The 23,969-nt window shown below is 45.6% G+C and overlaps 1 protein-coding gene across 2 annotated transcripts in view; it reads left to right on the forward strand.

Moving 5' to 3' along the window:
- MYO5B (myosin VB) overlaps positions 1-23,969 on the forward strand; it is a 232,136-nt gene that overhangs the window by 154,117 nt on the left and 54,050 nt on the right. For both annotated transcript variants that reach the window (XR_010792791.1, XM_066602561.1), the window contains exons 9-16: positions 4,619-4,728; positions 6,817-7,082; positions 11,471-11,552; positions 13,318-13,458; positions 16,706-16,828; positions 20,441-20,524; positions 21,131-21,274; positions 22,589-22,686. Coding sequence is in view for 1 of the 2 variants with exons in the window: in XM_066602561.1 (XP_066458658.1) it covers positions 4,619-4,728; positions 6,817-7,082; positions 11,471-11,552; positions 13,318-13,458; positions 16,706-16,828; positions 20,441-20,524; positions 21,131-21,274; positions 22,589-22,686 (1,048 nt within the window). In the remaining variant the exon portion in view is untranslated. The remainder of the gene's footprint in view (positions 1-4,618; positions 4,729-6,816; positions 7,083-11,470; positions 11,553-13,317; positions 13,459-16,705; positions 16,829-20,440; positions 20,525-21,130; positions 21,275-22,588; positions 22,687-23,969) is intronic.

Raw genomic sequence — 23,969 nt, forward strand, 5'->3', positions numbered from 1 at the left:
TAATTTATTGACTGTGACGTTTGATTGCATGGACACCTTTGGCCTTAGTTTTGTATGTTCACAGAAACCGCTCCAATGTAAAGATAGAATATAAGTGAGGGTGGTAATACTTGCTGCTGACTGCTCAGGGTTCTTTGCATTATTGTTTATTCTTAAAAGAAAAGACTGTAGACTTCAATCTTTCTTCTTCATAAGAAAAAGTATAACCCTGATTGCGAAGACCATTCATTACACCGCGTTCAGCACACTGTTTATCTTCTAAATGTGCATCTACTACGGAGTGCTAAATTGAAAACTTTGACCTTGTTGCATGAATGGTGGTTATGTTATAATCAATTTTTCAATATACACACTGATTTAGTATGATATATTCTCCGGTCCATTCTGAATCTTTTACATTTTGAGCTTAAGTAAAACTAGATAGACTTTTTGATGTCCGTTTCTTAAAGGGTATGTAGACTTTTACAAACTTTTTTTTATTGTTGCAATTCAAGAAAGTTCCTATCATTTTATGGTGGCAGCTCCTATGCAAGCCTGATGTGTTCCATTGTTTAGAGTTAAAAAATGGGGCACATTTCATAAGACCGGCATTAAATTCCCCATCATTGGGGGTTATTTACACAGCCCAATAATCTTGAATGGGCGTTCATTAGAACGATTGTTCACCTGAGCATTGACTCCTAGAAATGTGGCAGTGATCAGCCAAGAAGTTGTAAATACCACGAAAATCATATTGACCACCTCAAAATATTAGACATATTACATGACGCAGCAAAATGCGAAGACCCAACCACGATCTTCCCCAAGGAGCAGATGATTTTTTTTTTTTTATGCTTTGGACAAATTTTTTCCTCTTTTAAAGGGGACTTGCAACACTATATTATTGATGACTTATGAATAGTTCATCAGTGGGGGTCTGCCACTTGAGATCCCCGCCAATCAGCTGTCTGAAGTGACAGCTGAGCTTGCCTATTTACCATTGTCACTTCAGTCCATGGTAGACATTCCTCCATACATTGTATTGTGGCTGTACCTGGTTTTGCAGCTCAATCCCATTGACTTCAATGGGACCGTGCTACTCTCACGTCATGTGACCGTGTACATGATGTCACAGGCCTGAAGCGCTGCGGCCTCTTAACTCAGCTGGGATCCGGAGTGGCGGACCCTGCCGATCACTCATTGATGAATCAGGACAGGTTACTAATATCATGAGGACAGGTCACCAGTATTGTAAGTCCTGGAAAGCCCCTTTAAGTTTATGACAATATTTGGGGGATTCAGGATCCTTTCGGTCGCACAGAATGACCCTGGGACATTTTGTGCAGCTGAAAAATTAATCGTTATTGGCGGCACATCTCCCCATGTGAACAGATGATTGACAACAGGAAATACTCCGCAACAACACTTAACCAACACGAGGCAGCAAACGTGTGAAGTAATGCAGGGTACGATCTTACGGGAAAGTCGCAGAATTTTGGGATGCAGCTTTGGTTGTGAATTGACTAGGATACTAAATAAAACCCTACTCCAGGAAAATATTTTGCAGGTTACTAAACCTGTTGCGTAGCATTAACCTAACATGTCCACGTCTCCTCTCAAGTGACATTGTCACATTGTATCTAAGTAGCGGAGGAAGCCAGAAGCCAATGGGACATGTAAAATACAGAACAGATGGGCGACTCTTGCAAAAATGCATTTCTGTGTCGAACGCTGGAGGCTGCTGACACGATGTGTCCCGATCAGGGATGTAACACATTGGCCGCGCTCATGAAATGTTCATCGGAGGCTGCAGCAGCTGCACGGTCTTCAGCTTGATGCTCATCTTTTTGAGAGGCTGATAGGCTACTCAAGGAGTTTTACACTCAGCTGTGAGAAGAATCAAGTATTAGGAGATCTTAAAGTGGTCGTCTGGGACTTTTTGTATTTTTTTGGTTTGACAACCTGTCCTCAGGATAGGTCATCAGATGATGATCGGCAGGAGTCCGCTGCTCAGAATCCCCGTTAATCAGCTGATTCCCAATGCTGTTCTCACTATGGACAGTTCAGGAAACGCATCACGCTGACCATAGCACAGTGGCCTGGGCTGGTATTGCAGGTGCAGCCACTATTGAAATCAATGCAATGCCAACCCAGGCCGCTGCATTTCAGTGTTTGCAATGTGCTTACACTGCTGTCTGTAGTGACAGCAGAATCGGTGATACCAAGCGTCAGGCCCCCGACGATAATCTATTGACAGGACAGGTCATCAATAGAAAAAAAGATCCAAAAAGTTCTGGACAATGCCTTTAAAGGAGGGGACGGTGCCTGATAAGTGGAAGTGGTGGTTATCGAATACTTGTGCCATTCGCTGCCTCGTCGTGCCCTATACTTGGCATAACTCACTTTTAAGTCTTATAGAGTCATAATAGAGCACCTGAAGAGGTGCATAAGACCTTACTGTACCACCTTATGCTTCTGATTTCTTATGGAGGCATACTGAGTTCTTAGTCTTCCTTAGAAGCAGGATCTGATATACTATCGCTGATATGCAATGCCTGATAGATGATATGGCAACACACAGAGTACCTGTGCCTTCTTGGTACATGTGCTTCTGTATATCCTCCTACACATGGCTTTAGCATGTACGTGCAGCCTCAAGACTCTTGCATGTGTCCATATTATGGATCTGTAGTGTACTAATCCTGCAAAATGACAATAGTCCCTGTTGATTAGTAACCAATAGGTTATCATACTTCTCCATTTTGAATATTTACATGCTTGTCAGTATCAGCTGAAGATTAATCCTAATGTTAAAATAATGTGTGTTGTATAGTAATGTGAAGAGAACATACACTATTGTACCAAAAGTACAAGACTTAGGCACCCCGATCAGTAGAATGGATTGTGTCTTATTAGCATATCACATATCCTAAACCATGCTACATAAGATGCAGACCCCTGGAGGTGTCCGCCATAGTTTGTGATGGGAACTGCACACTATTGAATATAGGGGTTAAGCTGCTGTACACAAGCCGCCCATCAGGGAGCACAATGCATCAAACCATCTATAATGGTGCAAGAAGCGTCGTCATTGGATAGTTGAGTCATGGAAGAATGTACCATGGAGTGATGAATCGCATTACTCTAATTTTACATTAGATGGATGTACCTGGGTGTGGCTGATGACTGGGCAAGGCCTCTTGTCTGAATGTGCTGTGCCAAGAGTTAAGTACAGCAGAGGTAGGTCAATTATGATCTTAGGAACTTGACGTATCATGGTCTTGGTCCATTGGTTGTAGTGACAAGAACCATGAACATAGAGGTGTCCCTGACATTGTAGACAATAATGTGCTGCCCACAATGTGGTAATACTCTGGGAATGGTCAGCCATACTTCCAACAAGACAATAAGCCTTGTCATAAATCCAATGCTGTATTACATTGGTTTGAGCATACGGATGTCCCACAATTTGACCACCTGCACAGAGTCCGACCTGAACCTACTGAACGTCTTTGGAATGAAATGGACCGTCAGATCAGGAAATATGAACACTGTCCATCTTGTTTAAAAGAACTCACCAGATGTTTGCAGGATGAGTGGAGGGAAATACCAGCTGAAGTGTATTAGACGTCAGTAGAAAGTATGCTACTGAGAGTATCTGATGCCGTTAAAGCCAAAGGAGCCCCACTAAATAATAACATATGGAAATAAATACTACCTTTGGTTCTTGCTCAGGTGTCCAATAACTTTTGATAGGATGGGTGTATGGTGATATCTGAATTTAAAAAGACAAGTACAGATGTAGCCGTCTTTAACAAGACTGCCGTATCGGGATAACTCCATTTCCTCCACTGTAGTACATTGTAGCTAAGTTATCATAGCAAGTTCTATGTCAGGTTAAAGGGCCGCTCCAGTGAAAGCACATTTTTTTTCCTTCCCTTCTGACCTGATTGCTTGTCACACTCTGGAGGTCTACTCTGTGTTTTGTAACCACTTTAATGCTTGTCTGATGCGCGTCAGGCACCGTCTTGAGAGTGAGATTTTTTACTTTCACTTTTAATCAATCCCATAACACCTCAGCATAGCATAAGCTAGAGCTACGCCATTTTTTTACCTTCTATATTCACCCAAATAAGCTACAGACCATAAGTATACAGTCAGAAGGATGAGCTGAGATCTCCTCTATTATACCTGTGTGACAGGAGCTGCGTGATCATCATCAGTAACTGTGATGGGGTTGCCTATGTCCCTCTCAACAGAAGTAGATCTATGTAACAGCATCACACAGACAGATAAATTAACTAGAAAGTCAACCATAACCTCAAAAAGAACTGAGATCACATGACCATCTGAGGAAAAGAGCCTGGTAATTTCAGATAGAAGAAAATACCTAACCAAGGTAACACTAGCCAACCTATATACTGGGGGGCTAGTGAATGAGTGTCCCTTTTAAAGTTAGTGATTTCTGTACCAGTGTAGTAGACGGAGAGGGCACTATATGGGAAGCAGAGTTATAGTAGCTGTTGTCATAAGGTGCTTGGGGCTCTGACAACCTCACTGGCCCACACAAAGTTTTACTAGTTTTATTCCACAATGTCTTCTCATACTGCATGCCCTCGCTGTGTTTGTGTCTTATCAGGAGTGAAGGAGTCGCATCAGATGAGTATCTTTAGGATCATCGCTTCCATTCTGCACTTGGGGAACATAGAGATCGTCTCGGAGCGGGACGGGGAATCCTGCAGCTTGTCGGTAAGTAATCTACTGTTATCATGTTTGTCAAAATGTGCACATGCATTATTCCCCAGTGGCAGTGTCACACAGTGCCCAAATAATGGGGTCCCTCAAAATCCTTTTTTTTTTTTTCTAATTCGGTCAACCCTTTTCAACCCCTTCCTGCCCCATGATGTACAATATTGAAATGTCAGCAGGGGACATTCATGAAATGCCATAAATGCACTGGATATAAATGACATGGACTCCAGAGCTGAGCCCCGCTCTCCACAGTGGGAGGCAGCTATAACTGACAGCCGGAGTCCCTCTGCAATGGCCGGGACCAGAGATAATGTTGATCTCAGCCGCATGCAAATATTTAAGAAACAGTGGGGACTTCATCTGTGATGTCATCAATCCTCAACATTGTCTGAATGACTGACAACAAATGTGTGTTATGTTCTTCGCTGGTAACTTGTCTGAGAGTCTAGACTTGTCATATACCACAACCCGCCCTATGGTGGTTGCCCTATTTCCCCTCTGTGTATTTCAGCCAGTGAACGCACTCCGGCGTGCGGTACATTGCAGTGCATTGATGCAGATGCACATAGTTTAATTCATGAATGGCTCTCCACTCCATTGTACATTCATTTTGTAAGATGTAAGCATCAAAGAATTGGCTTGAGTGGCTACATAAGTTGCTGCAGTTCTTGTACTCGCTTCACTCACATGCATTGTAGATGGAGCCGTAAGGCTGGAGTGAGAGTGCAGCGATGCAAAATCCTGTACTGACATCTAGTGGCATCACATCCTGTTGTGGTCCATCGCCAGAATATGCCTGCCAGTGATAATCCTACAGTAGCCCTGTGGGTGGCAGCAGTGCTGCCCTTAGAATAGATGGCACCCTGTGTGTATCTTCCCGTGTCATAAGGGAAAAACAATATATATTGCAGTCTGCCAGAAACAGCAACATACAGTAGCAGCGCACCCACACCAGAACAGGTCAGTGAATAAATACTGTACCCGAACCAAGCTCATAGCATAAATGCATCCCCAGACGCCAGCCGAGTACGTAAATGCATCCGCAGACGCCAGCCGAGTGCGTGAATGCCTCCGCGGACGCCAGCCGAGTGCGTGAATGCCTCCGCGGACGCCAGCCGAGTGCGTGAACGCCTCCGCGGACGCCAGCCGAGTGCGTGAACGCCTCCGCGGACGCCAGCCGAGTGCGTGAACGCCTCCGCGGACGCCAGCCGAGTGCGTGAACGCCTCCGCGGACGCCAGCCGAGTGCGTGAACGCCTCCGCGGACGCCAGCCGAGTGCGTGAACGCCTCCGCGGACGCCAGCCGAGTGCGTGAACGCCTCCGCGGACGCCAGCCGAGTGCGTGAACGCCTCCGCGGACGCCAGCCGAGTGCGTGAACGCCTCCGCGGACGCCAGCCGAGTGCGTGAACGCCTCCGCGGACGCCAGCCGAGTGCGTGAACGCCTCCGCGGACGCCAGCCCCGAGTGCGTGAACGCCTCCGCGGGCGCCAGCCCCGAGTGCGCGAACGCCTCCGCGGGCGCCAGCCCCGAGTGCGCGAACGCCTCCGCGGGCGCCAGCCCCGAGTGCGCGAACGCCTCCGCGGGCGCCAGCCCCGAGTGCGCGAACGCCTCCGCGGGCGCGAGCCCCGAGTGCGCGAACGCCTCCGCGGGCGCCAGCCCCGAGTGCGCGAACGCCTCCGCGGGCGCCAGCCCCGAGTGCGCGAACGCCTCCGCGGGCGCCAGCCCCGAGTGCGCGAACGCCTCCGCGGGCGCCAGCCCCGAGTGCGCGAACGCCTCCGCGGGCGCCAGCCCCGAGTGCGCGAACGCCTCCGCGGGCGCCAGCCCCGAGTGCGCGAACGCCTCCGCGGGCGCCAGCCCCGAGCCGAGTATATAAAAGCAGCGATATGTAGAAGCTGCAGAAGACAAATGTTGCAGAATTTTTAATTAAACCCCATTGCAAAAATGACTGTCATCCCAAAATGCATGCATTTAAGTGGGGGGAAAAATGTCCCTCAAAGGTGTCCATAGTCTGTAGGAAACATTTATTGTATGTTAGTCTTGGATTTTCTATGTCTTCATCTGTCCCGTTTCTGTTTCCTGTTTACCAGAAGGGAGAGAAGCATCTTAACCACTTCTGTACGTTGCTGGGGGTAGAACATGACCAGATGGCGCATTGGTTGTGCCACAGGAAACTCGTCACCACCTCAGAAACTTACGTGAAGGGCATGTCAGTCCAGCAAGCTCTCAATGCCAGGAATGCTCTGGCCAAGCACATCTACGCTCAGTTATTCAACTGGATTGTGCAACATGTGAACAAAGCTCTGCACACCACCAGCAAGCAGCACTCGTTTATCGGCGTGCTGGATATATACGGGTAAGAGAGTGGCTTGCCTTGTTCTATATACTTAAATATGGTATCCCTTGTTCATGTGGTTAGGTCGCAGGTTCCAACGTGACACCATTGGATGCGATGTTGCCGTGTAACGCTGCGATCTTTGTATCGCACTACACGTCACAGTGTAGCCCTAGCCTAAATGATAAGTGATAGCAGTCGTCTTTTCAGATTACTAAGGTACCTTTAAACAGGCCGATAGTCGCCCAAATAATCACTCAAATGAGTGATAACGGGCGATTGTCGGTCCGAGTACACATGGCCCCTGGCAGGGCGCTGAGCAAGAGGTTGCTCAGTAGTTTCTGGTCGTTCCATTACAGTGTGTGGAAATAGAATGACTACCAGTATTGAGCGACTTCTCACTCAGTTTGAGCGTGACTTCCCAATCTCTTAACGACTGCCTGTTAGCAGTGAATGGAGGCGATTGGCCTGAATTGGCGCTCTCCATCTCCATTCTCTAAATGACTTTTGCTCCTCTGTGCATACGAGAATCATACTGTGGAAAGGTACCTTTACCCATTACTATTACATCCATAGCCATCATTAAACGGGTTGTCCCACCAAAAGAAGATATCGCCAATGCATAGGATAGGGAATAGCTATCTGATCAGTGCAGGTTAGACCGCAGGGATTGGAGCAAGCATGCACACTACCGCCACATTCAGTTCGATGGGAGTGCTGGAGATAAGAGTTCAAGCGCTCGGCTAACTCCAGCAATTCTGTTAAAATGAATGGAGCGATATTGTGCCTGCTCTACCACCGCACCATTCATGCATGGAGCTTCAAGATGTCTGTTCTCGGAATTGATGTTGGGTCCAAGTTGTCAGACCCCTCCACTTGTCATTCAACTATTCCCTATCCTATGGATGGGGCATAGTTTCTTTGGTGGGACAGCCCTATTAAACCCTTCAGTGGCAGGATTATTATTTCCATATTATGGCAGTGAAATCTCTGGGGCTTGCTGCGCTGAGTATGCAGTAAAAACCCCAGAAGATTTCAGATGACAGCTCAGTGCTCTGCACATTTCAGCACTAGAGCTGTCCACGGAAATCTTCCGGGGTTTAACTGCATGGTCAGTGCAGCAAGCCCCGGGGATTTTCCAGAGGATGGTTCCTTCCTTTAGTTTCTATTCGGGAATTCTGTTCCGGCGCTGTTTTCAGCCATCATGGAACCCCTGAGTGGAGTCATACAGTGTGTACAAGGACGCTGTGTTTAACGCTTTCTACGGCAGCGTTCACAGAAGGAGATCAAACAAACTAGACAACTTCAATTTTCAAAGATTCTCCTCTACTTTTGTGGTTCTTCATAAAAAGTATATGTTTTTTCTGTACAAACATTTCTGTTTAACGGATATGTTTTTTTTATGAGAACATACTGTAAATGAGGGATACCTTTTGAATACATTTTTACACGTTTTTGACATCTACCCTACCGTCCACGCTTAATGTACACAGAAAATGCAGTATGAACTCTGGCTGAGGGCAGTGGAGTAACACACGACTGTAGAATCTGACTACACAGGTGTTCGTTCAAAAAGCTGACTTTGCATAGGAGCTGTATACACAAAACGGTATATTCACATTAAAGAAGTCTTGCCAACTTGCTTCATTTTACATGCTTTTGGAGCAATAGAAAATTCTTTAAAAAGTCTACAAACCCTTTCACTGGATTTAGTGAAGTTGTCCGCCCGCCTCTGTCGGTCGGAAAGAATTGTTTTAATTCCATTATGGGGAAGCAATTTAGTTTTTTCCTCCTTCCGGATCCAACTGTTCTGTCTTCGTGCCGCGGACACCTGTCAGTGTGCATCCTATTTAATTGTGGCGCAGTAAGAATTAGATACGAGGCGGTTTCTCCCGTCTTGTATACAAGTAATGAGGTGATCTATGGAGTCTTGGAGGGGAGCAGAATAATTGTTTATTCCACTGCTGTGTTGCTTTGGCCCCTGGTTATAAATTAGCGGATAATGTAAATCTTCTGTACTGTGCCGCGCCGCTGCTCCGAGAAGCCTCTGACAGGCACACTGCGTCTCCTTAATTGTCCTCCGAGATTACGGAGTCTCAGAACAGATGAATGGTCGTTTTCCTCCCACTTATAAAAGGACAATTAGTATCTCCAGCGCTGAACACGGCCGTTGCCTGAGCGCATTTCACATGATTAAAACTTTTTTCATATTCTTTCCTTTTTGGAAAACTAGTAAAGCAGCTTAAAATTTGGTCACGAGGGGGAAGCATTATACACGATGTCCTATACCGCACAGCGTCGGGCTGTCATTACTTTGCTAAATCGCTACTGTGACGGGAAATGGCAGTTCACATAGTGAGTTGGTGCTATGATAGTACTAAGAGTGGCGGCACTGGCGACAAAGTTATAAAAGAAGTAACACGTGTAGAATGTTGCTGTACGGGTCCCGTACATGGGTGCGTTCTGCACGGTCTGTACCTCTCCCGTGATTAGGGCAAGCATTCCATTTTCCATCCACTGTGGTAGTTCAGCCATTAGTAAATCCAATAGCCAAATGCAACCATATCCATGGAGCATGATCTTCGGCAGTAGTGCCAACACAGATATCCAAGCTGATGGATTTACCAGCCAATGAGATATTGCGTCTTGCAGATTCTGGTGTATAGGGCTAAAGCTGCCCATATGCATTGAACAACTGTCGGACTGATAGCTGTTTCTCTTGGCTTGGTTTCCTATTCCCAATCATTGTTCTAAAGACCTGTATAAAGGGTCTGTTATTGATTTGAAGGAATGCTGCCATCCAATAGGTGGCGCTGCAGAGGTATTGCTCCATCTTCCTTATTTGCATAAATTACCCAGAGGAGCGTGCATGGCTGTATAAGTCTTCTTACACCCCCTGAGTGCTCTCCTTGGGGAGGGACAATGCCCCAATGCCCTCGTGTCACACACGCACGCACACGTACGCACACGCGCACGCGCGCACACACACGTTTTGGCTGCTCTCCTTAAGGAGTCATGACACCCCTCCTGACCTTCTTGGCCCCCATTACACATGAACATTCAGCTCGGCCAAACATTCATGTGTTTAGGGAGATAAGCTGCTGCCAGACAGCTGTGATGGTGGCTTATCTCCCAGGGAGCGAAAGGACCGGTTGCTGAACATCCCCAGTCCTTCTTTACCCCCGACATCATCTGATGCTGTGATGTCCATCTTTCTTGTATCTTGGTATAATTTGGTAGACTTCTTGATCGAGGCTTTTGGAAAGTTCTGTGATTAGTATGAATAAAAAAAAGAAATAAGGCTGCTGTCTAATACGGCTGACCTGACTGACTGCCATTTTTGCTGTATTCATTGCTGTACACTTCTGTCAATTGCTCTTCCTTGACCGTACTGAGTTTCAGAACATAATATAATATATCTCACTTCCCGGTCATCATGGTCACAGCCTATCGAACACATTGCTGTCATTCTGCTGAGTTATGAACAATGCTCTGTGTTATTCAGCTTCTTTTTCCTCCAAGCTGGTTGTTCTAACTTAAAGGCTATAAACGCCTTTGGGGGGTATTTTGGGCTGATAATCATTTCTGCAGTTGAGTTTAATTTTAAAATGTTGCTTCTGCAGCTTCTACATATTCCCGTATATACAAACTGCAGTCCAGGGGTGCCTTTATACATAATAGCTGTCGATAATCGGTCACTGAATGGAGGCTGGAGATCTCTTCTGGTCACCCGCCTACATTCAGAGTAAACAGGTAGTTGTTCATAGTTGCACTAAAAACTGAGCTACTCTAACAATTGAGCCATTCTCACTCAACTGACCTGGTGGGTCTAGGGTTGCCAATGGTCCAATTACTCACCGACCCAGCTGGTAACAAAGTCCAAAGACCATTGCTGGTATTTATTTTTTATCAGCCATATTAATGGCTAGTAGAAATTGTCAGTTAAGAAAATGGCTGGGCAGCAACCCGACAGCATCTCTCTCTTTAGCTCCGGTCCGGCCATCGTAATCAGAACTATGACCCCTGACCTCTCCTTCCAGCATCCTTGTTCCTGCACGTCTTCCACTGGGAGGAGAGATCAGGGGTCACAACTCTGATTACGGTGGCTTGACATGAGCTAAAGAGTGAGTGAGTAACATAGTAGATGCTCTGGGGTTCCTGAACGATCGCAAGTTCAGGATCTGGAGGGCACAGAGGGGGACCTATTACTATTGAGGCCACTAAGGCAGTCACCATTACTATCGGGGTCATTACTGGGGGCACTGTTACTATTAGGAGAGAGCAGAGGAAAACTAAGCCCTCAGTCCAAGAAAGCTGAATGACAAACCCTATATAGTGACATACCCAACTTTCTCCTGACGTACAGTAGAGATAATGGCTGAGATGAATCTCTGTCTCTGTATTTGCAGGTTTGAAACATTTGAAATAAACAGCTTTGAACAATTCTGCATCAACTACGCCAATGAGAAGCTACAGCAGCAGTTTAACTCGGTATGTTGGCCTCCGGCTCCTATATCCATAACCTATAGAGCAGCTCATGGGGGTAGTGACTTCTCTGGAAGTGTATGTTCAGTTGATTGCTCAAATTTCTCGCAAGCTCTGCCTCGGGGTTCGAAATACTATATTTTTATGGCCATCTCCATGCCTTATAAAGACGGAGTTTGCATTGCTAGATATGTGGGCCATCATGTGGATTTTCCTTTAGGTGTATATGAGGTACAAGTACATGGGAGAAACGGAGAAGGAAAAAGATGGGAAGGAATGAGGACATGGCAAGGAAAGGTCTGTGGGTGCCCAGAGGACTTGCCTCCAGTTTTGCAAAATTACTGAATAAAGTCGCTGCTACTTATCTACAGTTACTGTTGAGAGTGCAGCTCTTGAGCAGAAACTTCAGCTCTAACCAGAGGGAAAAAGTTACAAGAGATCTTGGAACTAGGAAAAAATGTCAGTTTCCAACAGTCCCCATCATTTCTATGGAGATGACCGACTAACACGTCATTTTGGGGCCCCTTGCCTAGAAGAACTTGGAAGTCCCAACAGTCAATTGCTCACCTTGATACTGTTAAAGCTAAAACTGGCATGGATATCAACCAACTGAAAGAAGCGGTCCAAAACCGAAAAACATGGAGGGAGCTCGGCTTTAGGGTCACCGAGGGTCGTGAACGACTCAACAGCTAACGACAACAGCATGATACTTTTATGGTTATCTCCTGATATGTCTGCCTTAGTAAATATTTGCATTCCTTATACGATAATGCTGGATCATCTTTTCTTGGAACTCCGCATTGTGCCATCCTTCGATTATTCCTCCAGGAAATGTATGAATTATGTGGACATTACCGTTCCTCTTGTCAATGTGGCATGTCCCCACACAATCTGACACTAATTAGTGCAGACAAAGTCACATCCTATTGGCAAAGCGAATGGTAGCACCCTATTGTCAACTTAGAGTTATACTGTATTTCGAAGGAGACTAACAAAGGAACAGAGCTTTGAGAAAAAATGTATATTTTATAGAGAAATGCAAGTACGCACTAGAAAAGACATGTAGGGAGGGCTGACTGATCCTCCTCTTGATGACCAATAATGTACGTGTGTGATATTGGTCTGCAGAGTGAGTATGAAGCAGGCTTGATTGCCGAAACCTCTTCATAATTTGGTGACTATTAGCTGTTTCACAGAGCTGACAGCCACCAGCAATGGCCACAATTGGACTTAAGCAGTTGGTTGGAAGGACGTATCCCTTGTCACTCCATCGGGCCCACCCCCTCACAATGTGATTGTGGGTTGCCAAAGGATTGCCATGTCAGTTTGGGGTCTTATGAAAACTCCCAGGGCTGACATGGTTATCAGCATATTAAGCCTTGCCTGTGCAATGGCTTAATAGGTAGACATCAGAAGCACAATATTCTGCAATAATATACGATAAGTTTTAATATCTTTTTAATTATTGTAATAGTTTAAAAATAATGAAACTGTTTTACTTTTCCTTTTTTGAACTTAAGCTTGCAATCATCTGATCACCTACTTGACTATTGCAGTATATTCCATGGGTAATCAGACGATCGCAAATTCAAATGCTCTATGGGAAGTAAAAAAGGTTAATACAATTTTTTTGTAACTGTTATAAAAGGAGTAAAAAATAAAAACATTTTTCCTGTTTGCGGATTTAAAGAAGAAATCCTGATCTTCTATAAAGTTGGTGTAATCTATCCCTTTTTGTGAATTCCCAGTACTAATTGTGTTCTTCTTGCAGCACGTGTTTAAACTGGAGCAAGAGGAATACATGAAGGAACAGATCCCATGGACCCTCATTGATTTCTATGACAATCAGCCCTGCATCGACCTGATTGAGGCCAAACTTGGTATTTTGGACCTTCTGGACGAGGAGTGTAAGGTGAGTGTTGAGTGTAATGAACACAAGGGTTTCCGTCTTCAGGTCTTTCTAGAGTTTTATTGTTCCAGAGTAAATCTGTTATGTCTGGTGCTGGGTATAGAAATTGCCTTTTTTACACTTATTTTGTAGCAGTTCGGTAGATCAAAAAACCAAAAGTTTCAAGATATCTTCTCGTTGACTGAATCTGGATCCTGAATGGGAGCCGGTGCCCCCTATCATGGGAGAGCATACTGCTTTATTTAAAGGGATACCATATGTAATGAGAAGTGCATCACCTGTTGGGTTTTGCAGGACACATGGCTTCTCTCTTTGGTGTTTGTTGAACCTCAGTAAAACGAAAATAATTTTGTACCATGTTAGCCAGTAGGGCAAAATGTGATTGTTCTCAGCAACAGAAACCAAGTAATCTTGCACATATGATACCTTTTAACCCTTTACAATCCATTTTTGGATTCAGAGCCTTCTAGGTGTCTTTCTCTTTCTGCCTTTATACAATGGCGCCATCTGCTGGCTAGAGCCAGCACTGCTGTATGGGACATGCTGGAGAGTCCTCCGACAACAGAGCGGCCAGTAATATACAGTGAGAATACCCTGCCGGACGTCTTCTGACATCGGAGCTGTACAGCCTTCAATCAGAATGTCTTTAGGCGTCAGACAGTGGATTGGAAAGGGTTAATGGCTAACAAAAATACATGATGATCTAGTAAGCTTTCAAACCTACGCAAGTCTGAATGGGCGAGGAAACGAGAAATGCAGCCGTGACTTGGTCACTGCTGCCTCTCTTTAATGCGATTTTCGGGAGCGATGCGGGCTGACGAAAATTGCGGTGCCCACGTGAAAGAGCCCTTAGTTTGCAGGACAGAAAAAAAATTGTTGCTGCTGCATTTAGCTTTTAGCCCCTTTAGGACAGGCTGTTTTGTACCTTAAGGACCAGACACTTTTTAGGGATTTTACCCATGTAGTGGTTTAACTGCCCTATTTTTTTTCCCCTCAGCTACTCAGAATTATTTTTGCTGCGTTTTTTTTCCCGTGACATATAGGGCTAATTTTTAAATATTTTCTTCACTGACTTTTTCCCCAGTTTTTAGTTTTATTGCAGGGGGACCTAAAAAAAAAAAGATTTAAAAAAAAAATTTAGTTATTCTTTTTTTTAATTGTATATTTACACTAAAATAAAGTAAAGAAACTGGTTCCTTATTTTGTTTCGGACATTGTGATATATAATATTATGGTTTTGGATTACAGGGCGCATACGGCGACGGTTTTGGTTGGCTGCGACTTTGTGTTATTTTCTTTTTTATGTATATATTTTTATTTTATTCTGTAGTTTTGTTTTACTTATTTATGCAGTTACTTTTTTTACTATCTATGTCCCCAATGACATCATGTAAGACCTCTGGGGGACATTCAAATGTTTCTTTAGTTCTTTTTATTTGACACTTTCCTACTGTAGCTGGGGCATCCATAGGAGCCCCAGTTACAGGGAGAAACATTCCCTGTAGTGACAATAATCACTGGCAGAGCTGATTAGGCTCTGCTACGACCCTGCAGCTCTGCTGTAGCAGGGAATCCTGGCAGCTCGTGTAGTGGAAGTTAGACTTCCACTTTCACATTTTAGTACATAGTACTCATTGAGCGCTGTGTACTCGGGAAAGGAGAGGGCAGAAAGGGTTTGAAAAGCCTCCTTCCTTCTCCTCCGGGTTATCAGCTGTGACTAACCGCTGACAACCCAACATGCTCCTGATTTTTTGCAGAAGCAGGGGCTTTTAAACCTCTGCCTTTTTTTTTTTTTTTTTAATCGGCTGGGTTTAAAGCCCAGGACCAAACGCTGTAAATTTACTGTGCTTGGTCCTTAATGGGTTAAAGAACTGCCTAAATGGTGGTAAACCTTCAGCTTTGTGAGTAAATGGTTTTCAGATGTTTCCATTCACTGACTATCAGCTGAGATGTTGAAAATAGCAAGGAATTGAAATGTTGCTTGCATGGATATCACCCAACCTCCTTTAGGCCTTAGTCAGATGGGCGTTTTTAGCCGCGATTTGCACATGCGTATGCGCCCGGCGATTTTATAAAACCATTGCTTTGCAATGGTATCGGACACATGAGTGCTTTTTATGCGCTCGTCCGATAAATTATAAAACAGAAATCGCAGATCGCACCTATCTTCCTGTTCTCTTCTCTATATGCGCTCAATGGGGCCGGCGGCTGCAGCGCCGACCCCATTGAGAACATATAGAAGACAAATCATTCTTCTCTGCCACAGCTGTAACAGCTGTAGCAGAGAAGAATGATGTTTGCCCATTGAATTCAATGGAGCCGGCAATACAGCCGCTCCATTGAAAGCAATGGGCTGCCGGCGTGCGCGGGGTGAATTGTCGGGAAGGGCTTAAATATATAAGCCCTTCCCTGCAATTCATCCTAAAATGTGTTAAAATAAAAAAAAATTGTATACTCACCTTTCCGCTGCAGCCAGAGTCCAGCCGCGGCCGCTGTCAGTTCTCCTGAACTGCTTCTCGGCACTATTCAGCCGGCGGGGCTTTAAAATCCCCGCCTGCTGAATGAGCTGCCTCTGATTGGTCACAGCCCTGACCAATCAGAGGCAGGTTTCACTCACACACCCATTCATGAATTCATGAATGGGTGAGTGACTGCTGCCTCTCAGCGCTGAGCCAATCAGGGGGCAGGTCTGACTCACACCCCCTTCACACCCACTGCAGGACGGCCGTGCGGAGCTCCGGCTGCCGGGAGAAGGTGAGTATATATATATATATATATATATATTTTTTATTTTTACACATTTTAGGATGAATTGCAGGGAAGGGCTTGTATATTTAAGCCCTTCCCGACAATTCATCCCGGGCTCGCCCGCAGCGCATTGCTTTAAATGGAGCCGGCTCTATTGCCGTCTCCATTGAATGCAATGCGCTGGACAGCTCCGGCCCGTTTCTAATGAAACGCGGCTAGGAGCAGATTTTCGGGCGATTTGCGGGCGACTTGCGCGCACCGGTCACGCGATTTGCGGATGCGCATCCGTCATGCGATCCGCAAATCGCGTGAAAAAACGCCCGTGTGACTAAGGCCTTACACTGCAAATGTTCCATGTTGGTTGACGTCCTACCATGGAACGCTGCAGTTTTAGAAGTAATGTTGTTCTTACTGCCGCGGTCCTCTGTACATGACACAGATTTCCCCTTGGTTGGACATAGTTTCTAGTGCAGCTTTATAATCACAGCTGCTTTGTCTTTAGGTCCCCAAAGGCACGGACCAGAACTGGGCTCAGAAGTTGTACGACCGGCACAGCAGCAGTCAGCACTTTAAGAAGCCTCGGATGTCTAATATCTCCTTTATTGTCATTCATTTTGCTGACATGGTAAGTGATGACTCCCTGTAATACAATCCTCTGATTACTTGTGTCACGCAATGTCTCTTCATTTAAAGGGACACAAACCCTTAAATAAATCTCCACTTTATAACATCATGTCATTTTTAGGTCCATATCTTTATAGCATTCGGAGTTTTGTTTTTCCATTAATTCCAAATCATCTGCATAGACGTAGACTTATATGTTAACATTCTGGCTACCTGGTGCCACCACTAGAGGGAGCTCCCTGCACGAGGCTCCCATTGAATAATTAATTTATCCTCAGAAAGCTCCCCCTAGTGACAGAACGGGCATACGGAATTTTATCCTTTAAGGATGAGGCCTTGTTTGGCACATACGGTACTATTTTTTGGAATTTTCATCTCTACTTTTCAAAAGCTATAACATTTACCTTTTTCCATTTCCGTGAGGACTCGTGTGGCAAGCTGTAGTTTTTATTGACACATTTTTGAGGGAAATATGGTGCATAGTATAATTACAGCAATACTAAAATTATATATATTTTTACGTTTTTCCACTTTTTTTTCACATTAACACCCCTCTTTTGAAAGATAATATTTTTTGGCATCACAGTATTCAAAGAATCAGAACTTTTTTATTTTTCCATAGACAGAAACAGCTGTGTGAGGGCTTGTTTTTCTGCATGACAAGTGGTAGTTTTTATTGGTACCATTTTGAAGTACATATGATTTTTTAAAATCACTTTTTATTGTGGTTTTTGAGAGGCAAAATGAGCTAAAAACCATTTTGCTTCCATTTTTTTTCCTTTTTTTTCATAGCATTTGCCACGCAGGATAAAGAGTATGTTACAGACTTGACAATATGAAACGTTATTTTTTTATTTTACTCATTTTTTTGAAAAATGTAAAAGTACACAGAGAGGTCTTTTTTTAAATTTACTTTTAACATTTTTATTTCCCTTCTTTTCTCCCTGTAGAGGACTTGAACCTGCAATCCTATGATGGCTTAGATAATACACTGCAGTACTTCTCTACTGCAGTGTATTATTTGGTTTCCTTGCCAGCACCTCTAATGGTAAAATTGGAACATGGCAACACATCAGCCCTCAGTGATTAGCTGGTAGTTTGCTGATTAAATCATAGAAGGCGCTCGTTAAAGGGTTTTTCCTTGAACATTAGAAAAAATGCTCTTTATCCAGAGCTGCAGTCCTAGTGCCGGCTGCACAGAACCATTGTGCATGTGACCCGCTCAGCTACTCGCAGGCTTCATCAGTGATTCTTCCATGGCTGCTGAAGCCTGTTAGTGGCTGAGTGACTGCCCACTTTCGGGTTCCATGCTGCGGGCGCCATGGCTGCAGCGCTGGACATGGAGCTGCCGAGATAGGGGAGTATTCAATTTCGCTTCATCTTAACCCTGTATAAATTTTTAAAAATGTCCCGGAAAGCCCCTTTAAGTCCGTACATGCTGTGACAAACATTGATCATGACATGTAAGGTGTTAACGGCGGGTTCTGTGTTCTCTCTGATCCCTGCTGTTGCAGCGGGACCCCAGCTATCAGTCACAGCTGACTCCTACTGCAGATAGGGCAGGCTCATGCTGTAAATGTATTGCATTTCGTGGGAACCCCTTCTAATCCATGGTATATAAGTACGTCAGGGGGGGAAAGGGGTTAACTATATGGCTTGATCAAGGGAAGCAGAGGATTTGGAGCTCTGTAACAGAAAAATGGTGCTCTGAGCCCTATATACATATATTATATGGCAGAATAGCTTTCGCCAGGACCTACCTGAGAGATGGATTTTTGTTTGTTCCTTTGTTCTACGGTGCGTGGAGAAGTTTGGATGTTAGGCAGTTTCTGCCGCACACGAGTACATTACATATTGATTCTTTTCGGTCGCTGTCGATGTAGTTTATATGGTCTCTGCTTTGGATGCTTTTCTTCACTTGTATTTGTATATTATTACAAAATATGTCCCATCGGGCTTCCCCGTGGTGCCGGGGTATAGCCGCCATCTGACTCTGCATTGAGAAGGTCACAGAGAATATTTAACTTTTTCATCAAGTTATCCAAGTGAATTGTATTGGATATTGTTCGCTGTAGGCAAACTGACCTTTATATAAGTGGAAGCAAGGAAGCTGAAGCATTTCATAGAGATCTGTGATTGTGTAAGTGTAGATATATTCACCCCCTCAATACCTTCTTTATTAGAGTCCCCCATCTAGTACCACGTTTGACCTTCTTTGACCTTCAGAAATGCAGTAATTCGTCATAGCATAGATCCCACTAGGTGATGAAATCGTTCTGCAGATATTTTGGCCCCTGCGGACAGGAAGCTTCTTGTAGTTGCCACAGATTAGATGGAGGTGCTGACATGCTCTGACCAGCTGACAGGAAGGGGGTCATCCATCCATGCTGTTTGTGCCAAATACTGACCTCCCATCAGCACGGGGCAACAGAAATCTGGATCCATCTGACCAGGAGATGTTTTTCCACTGCTCAGTGATACAGTTTTTGCGCTCTTCTGCCCACTGGAGTCTCGTCTTTCTGTTTCTCTTACACAGCAATGGTGCTGAAACTGGCTGTCTGTAATAACCATCTGTGCTAAGCAACAGCAAGTTGTGCGTCTACATATTTGAGCACCAGCATTGTATTCGGCAGCAGTTTGCTTGACTCTGCAGTGCCTGTTTGTCTGTCTGAATGATTCCTGACATCCTCCTCTGACCCCTTTTGGTGACAAATCTGTCTACAGGATCCCCTTTCGCTGAATGTTTTTTCTCAGTTGCGTCATTCTCGGGATACTCTTTATACCGCTACACACTTAGTGACATCCCGGCCCCGGCTAGTCTACCACCGATGAGAAAATCCAGCGATCTGAGTGACTTCTAGATCATCTAATGTGGATTCACTCTGAAAACTTGTCACAGGATTCTATGCTGCACTCCAGGGTCACAGGGAGAATTTCCATACAGGGAAGCGCCAATCATAAAAAGGCCAATGGCCTTATAAAGTAACCATTCATTGTTTGTTTGTATATGTAGGTATGTGTGTATTATATATTACATGCAGAGGGAAGAGAAGATTTGGCTGCTGTAGGATGTCTGACCTAGCATTGCAGCTCTGGAGCACAAACTGCTGCTCTAACTAGTACACTGCTGTGCAGATCAATAGATCAGAAACATTCATGATCATGTGTAAAGTTTAATCACTTGGATAGAGAAATGCTTTAAGAGACTTCATCATATATGTAACGGCCATATATAGGCCGCCTGCAGACGAGCAGGTCGGATCCGGCAGCGAGAATTCTCGCCGCGGGACCCGACCCGAGCGCCTGCAGAGACGAGCGCGTACTCACCCGCGCCTGGCGGCCCCGGCTCTTTCATGTGCCGGCTGCGGCACAGCCGGCGCATGCGCAGACCGGAGCCGGCGGCCGGGTGAGTGCGTGCCCCGCACAAAAATAGGACATGCCGCGGTTTGTTTGCCGCGCGAAACCGCGGCCGTCTGCATAGGAGTGCGTATTGTAATGCACTCCTATGCAAACTTTCAGTGGCGGAAATCCCGCGGGAAATACCGCCGCGGGATTTCCGCCCGTGTGCGGGCGGCCATACACAGATAATAATTACAGATGATATTTTCTATAGGTTGAATACCAGTGTGATGGGTTCTTGGAGAAGAATCGAGATACGGTGTATGAAGAGCAGATTAATATACTGAAAGCCAGTAAGGTGAGGATCTTTTAGCGCCTATTCTTGCTTTGTGTATCAGTTTCTTACTATGTTCAATGTATCTGCTTGCTGACTGTGAATGGCAATAGAACAATTTAGGTTACAAGCTGAAGAGAAAAACCCTTCAGAGACGTAATACTTCTCCCAGCTGAGAGCGTCACTGCTATATGCTGTCACTTTATGATCGCGGGGTCTGATCCAGCAGTTTGGAGAATGAAAGGGCTGTGGTGTTGGCTTAGTGATATTACACTGCGCAGCTGTGACCCGGCCACTAACTACGCAGTGAGCTGCAAGTGAATGCTGCTGTGCTGTATTGTTTGCACATCTGCGTAGTCGGAGCACAGGTGTGCAGGAGAAATTAAAACTGACATGGAGCTATACCAGCACTATGTCACTTTCATTCTCTGGATCGCTTGGGGTCCTGAAGTTTGGAAATGTATGGCATATTTTAGCGATTTGACAGATTTAGTTGCAGTAAGACCATAAAACTCATTTAGGTTCATACTGCCTTTGTTTGACAGCTGTGTTAAATAAAATAAATTTAAAAAAAAACTCATTTAGGTTCACATTCAGTTGTATAGAGCTGCCATGTTATTTTTCTGACAGTATCAACTGGTCGCTGATCTATTCCACGATGACAAAGACCCAGTCCCTCCAGCTCCAAGCGGGAAGTCGAAAATTAGTGTCAGACCAGCAAAACCAGTCATCAAAAATGCCAATAAAGAACATAAGAAAACTGTGGGACATCAGGTAACTATCACAATATATACAGCTCTTAGATATATCTATATGTTGCCATTTTATCGTACGTGGTGACGGGTTTCACATTTGTAAATTCTTTTCATAGTCTCTGTGTTTTATTCCCATGCTGGCGACCTTTCCCGCTCTCCCCTGGGCTGCCTTTCCCGCTCTCCCCTGGGCTGCCTTTCCCGCTCTCCCCTGGGCTGCCTTTCCCGCTCTCCCCTGGGCTGCCTTTCCCGCTCTCCCCTGGGCTGCCTTTCCCGCTCTCCCCTGGGCTGCCTTTCCCGCTCTCCCCTGGGCTGCCTTTCCCGCTCTCCCCTGGGCTGCCTTTCCCGGTCTCCCCTGGGCTGCCTTTCCCGGTCTCCCCTGGGCTGCCTTTCCCGGTCTCCCCTGGGCTGCCTTTCCCGGTCTCCCCTGGGCCGCCTTTCCCGGTCTCCCCTGGGCCGCCTTTCCCGGTCTCCCCTGGGCCGCCTTTCCCGGTCTCCCCTGGGCCGCCTTTCCCGGTCTCCCCTGGGCCGCCTTTCCCGGTCTCCCCTGGGCCGCCTTTCCCGGTCTCCCCTGGGCCGCCTTTCCCGCTCTCCCCTGGGCCGCCTTTCCCGCTCTCCCCTGGGCCGCCTTTCCCGCTCTCCCCTGGGCCGCCTTTCCCGCTCTCCCCTGGGCCGCCTTTCCCGCTCTCCCCTGGGCCGCCTTTCCCGCTCTCCCCTGGGCCGCCTTGCCCGCTCTCCCCTGGGCCGCCTTGCCCGCTCTCCCCTGGGCCGCCTTGCCCGCTCTCCCCTGGGCTGCCTTTTTCAGGACTGCTACATACAAACCTTGGGTTGTAGTCTAAAGGTTCTTTTACATGGGCTAATCAAGCCTGAAAGTTCCTCCGAGCACTCATTCGCCTGACAATGAGTGCCAAAAGGGCCAACAATCAACTAAAGAGCAAGATTTGTTCATCAGCTAATTATTCAGTTTCAGCAAGCATAAAAATACTTGCTGTTTAGTGGTAGATCTCCCCAAGTAAACCGGCAGATAGACGGCCTATGGGGACCAACAGTCATGCTAACAATTGTTCGTCCCCTTGAAGACGATTTTCAACCCATGTAAAAGAAAATTAAACGAGCGTCCATTCAGATGTATGTCAGTAGTTGCTCATTATATCTGGACGATAATTCGGCAGGCGTAAAACGCGATCAATCTGTCAATTACGTGTTAATGATGAGTACAAGTAGGGGCAGATGGCAGGGAGTAACTCATGGCTGCAGATCAGACTGCACACCCCATGAGATTGTTGTGTATAATATAAGTAATGGGGAAGTAATGAATCTTCATTCTTTTTCTCAGTTTCGGAACTCTCTCCAGCTGCTGATGGAGACTTTAAATGCAACTACACCTCATTATGTGCGCTGCATTAAACCCAATGATGACAAGCTAGCGTTCAGGTAAGACGAGTACATTCATATAGAGTGTACCAATGCGGCCAAGAATAGAAGGCTGAGATCGACCCTGTGTTTAAAGCAGATCTCCTCCTTGGAAAGTCATTTTATGGATTATATAGTCTGTATAATCAAAATAGAAAGTTGTCTCACTCTCTGTAAAGTTCAATCCTGCATTATACTCCAGAGCTGCACTCACTATTCTGCTGGTGGAGTTACTGTGTACATACATTACTTATCCTGAGTTACATTCTGTATTATACTACAGAGCTGCACTCACTATTCTGCTGGTGGAGTTACTGTGTACATACATTACTTATCCTGAGTTACATTCTGTATTATACTACAGAGCTGCACTCACTATTCTGCTGGTGGAGTCAGTGTGTATATACATTACTTATCCTGTACTGATCCTGAGTTAAATCCTGTATTATACTTCAGAGCTGCACTCGTTGTCTTTCAGCTAGCTGAAACTTAGCGATGAGCGAATAGTGCACGATGGCCGCGCGTTTAGACACGATTATCACTCAAAAGACGGCTTTTGAGCAAACTTTGAGCGAGAATCGTTGTGTCTAAATGGGGTATTAGTGTCAGTACAGGATACGATGCACAGTCCCATGTTGCAGACATTGGGGTAATAGAGGAGACCGATGCTGCTGCTCATAGATTTGGGCCATTATTTGAGGAAAGGGGGTGTTGTTGTGACTCCATAAATTCCATTTCATTGCACGCTGCTGCTCCAGAGCTGGGGATAAATGAGCTGAGCCGTCTTGTCTTTGTGTGTTCAGGAGATCTCCTATCCTGTTGTCAGGTGAAAGCGGGAACATACAGACAGATTTACAACCGCTCCGGCTGCACGACTCTGAATCACTGTGATAGCACTGAGGGCTAAGTGCATAAGTCTTCACTGCTGGCTCAGAGATTAATAGCAGCCTATGTACCGTAGGAACCATAACCCGCAGTAGATACTGACACCCGAGGACATCTGTCAGTTCGCATGGGAGCGTGTAAAATATGGTGTGGCATGATGGAACCTGTCCTTCCAGCTCAACCAGAACTGTCTGCGGAGGGTGTAAATGTATACGGTCTGGAGAGTCTGGTAAATCAGAGCCCTCTCCAAGGAAAGCACCTCTGGGGCTTATTTACAAATACTGCCGATTAATCACTGTAGCTCTGCTGAGTGATAGATCTATTGGATTTTATGACTGTCCTGTATAAGTCTAGGACCACGTTTTAGTAGGCTTAGTCCACACCGAAAATTGCGCCAACATTTTGGTGCAATTTTTTCC

Source organism: Eleutherodactylus coqui, chromosome 5, assembly GCF_035609145.1.
Source record: "Eleutherodactylus coqui strain aEleCoq1 chromosome 5, aEleCoq1.hap1, whole genome shotgun sequence".
Lineage (NCBI taxonomy): Eukaryota > Metazoa > Chordata > Amphibia > Anura > Eleutherodactylidae > Eleutherodactylus > Eleutherodactylus coqui.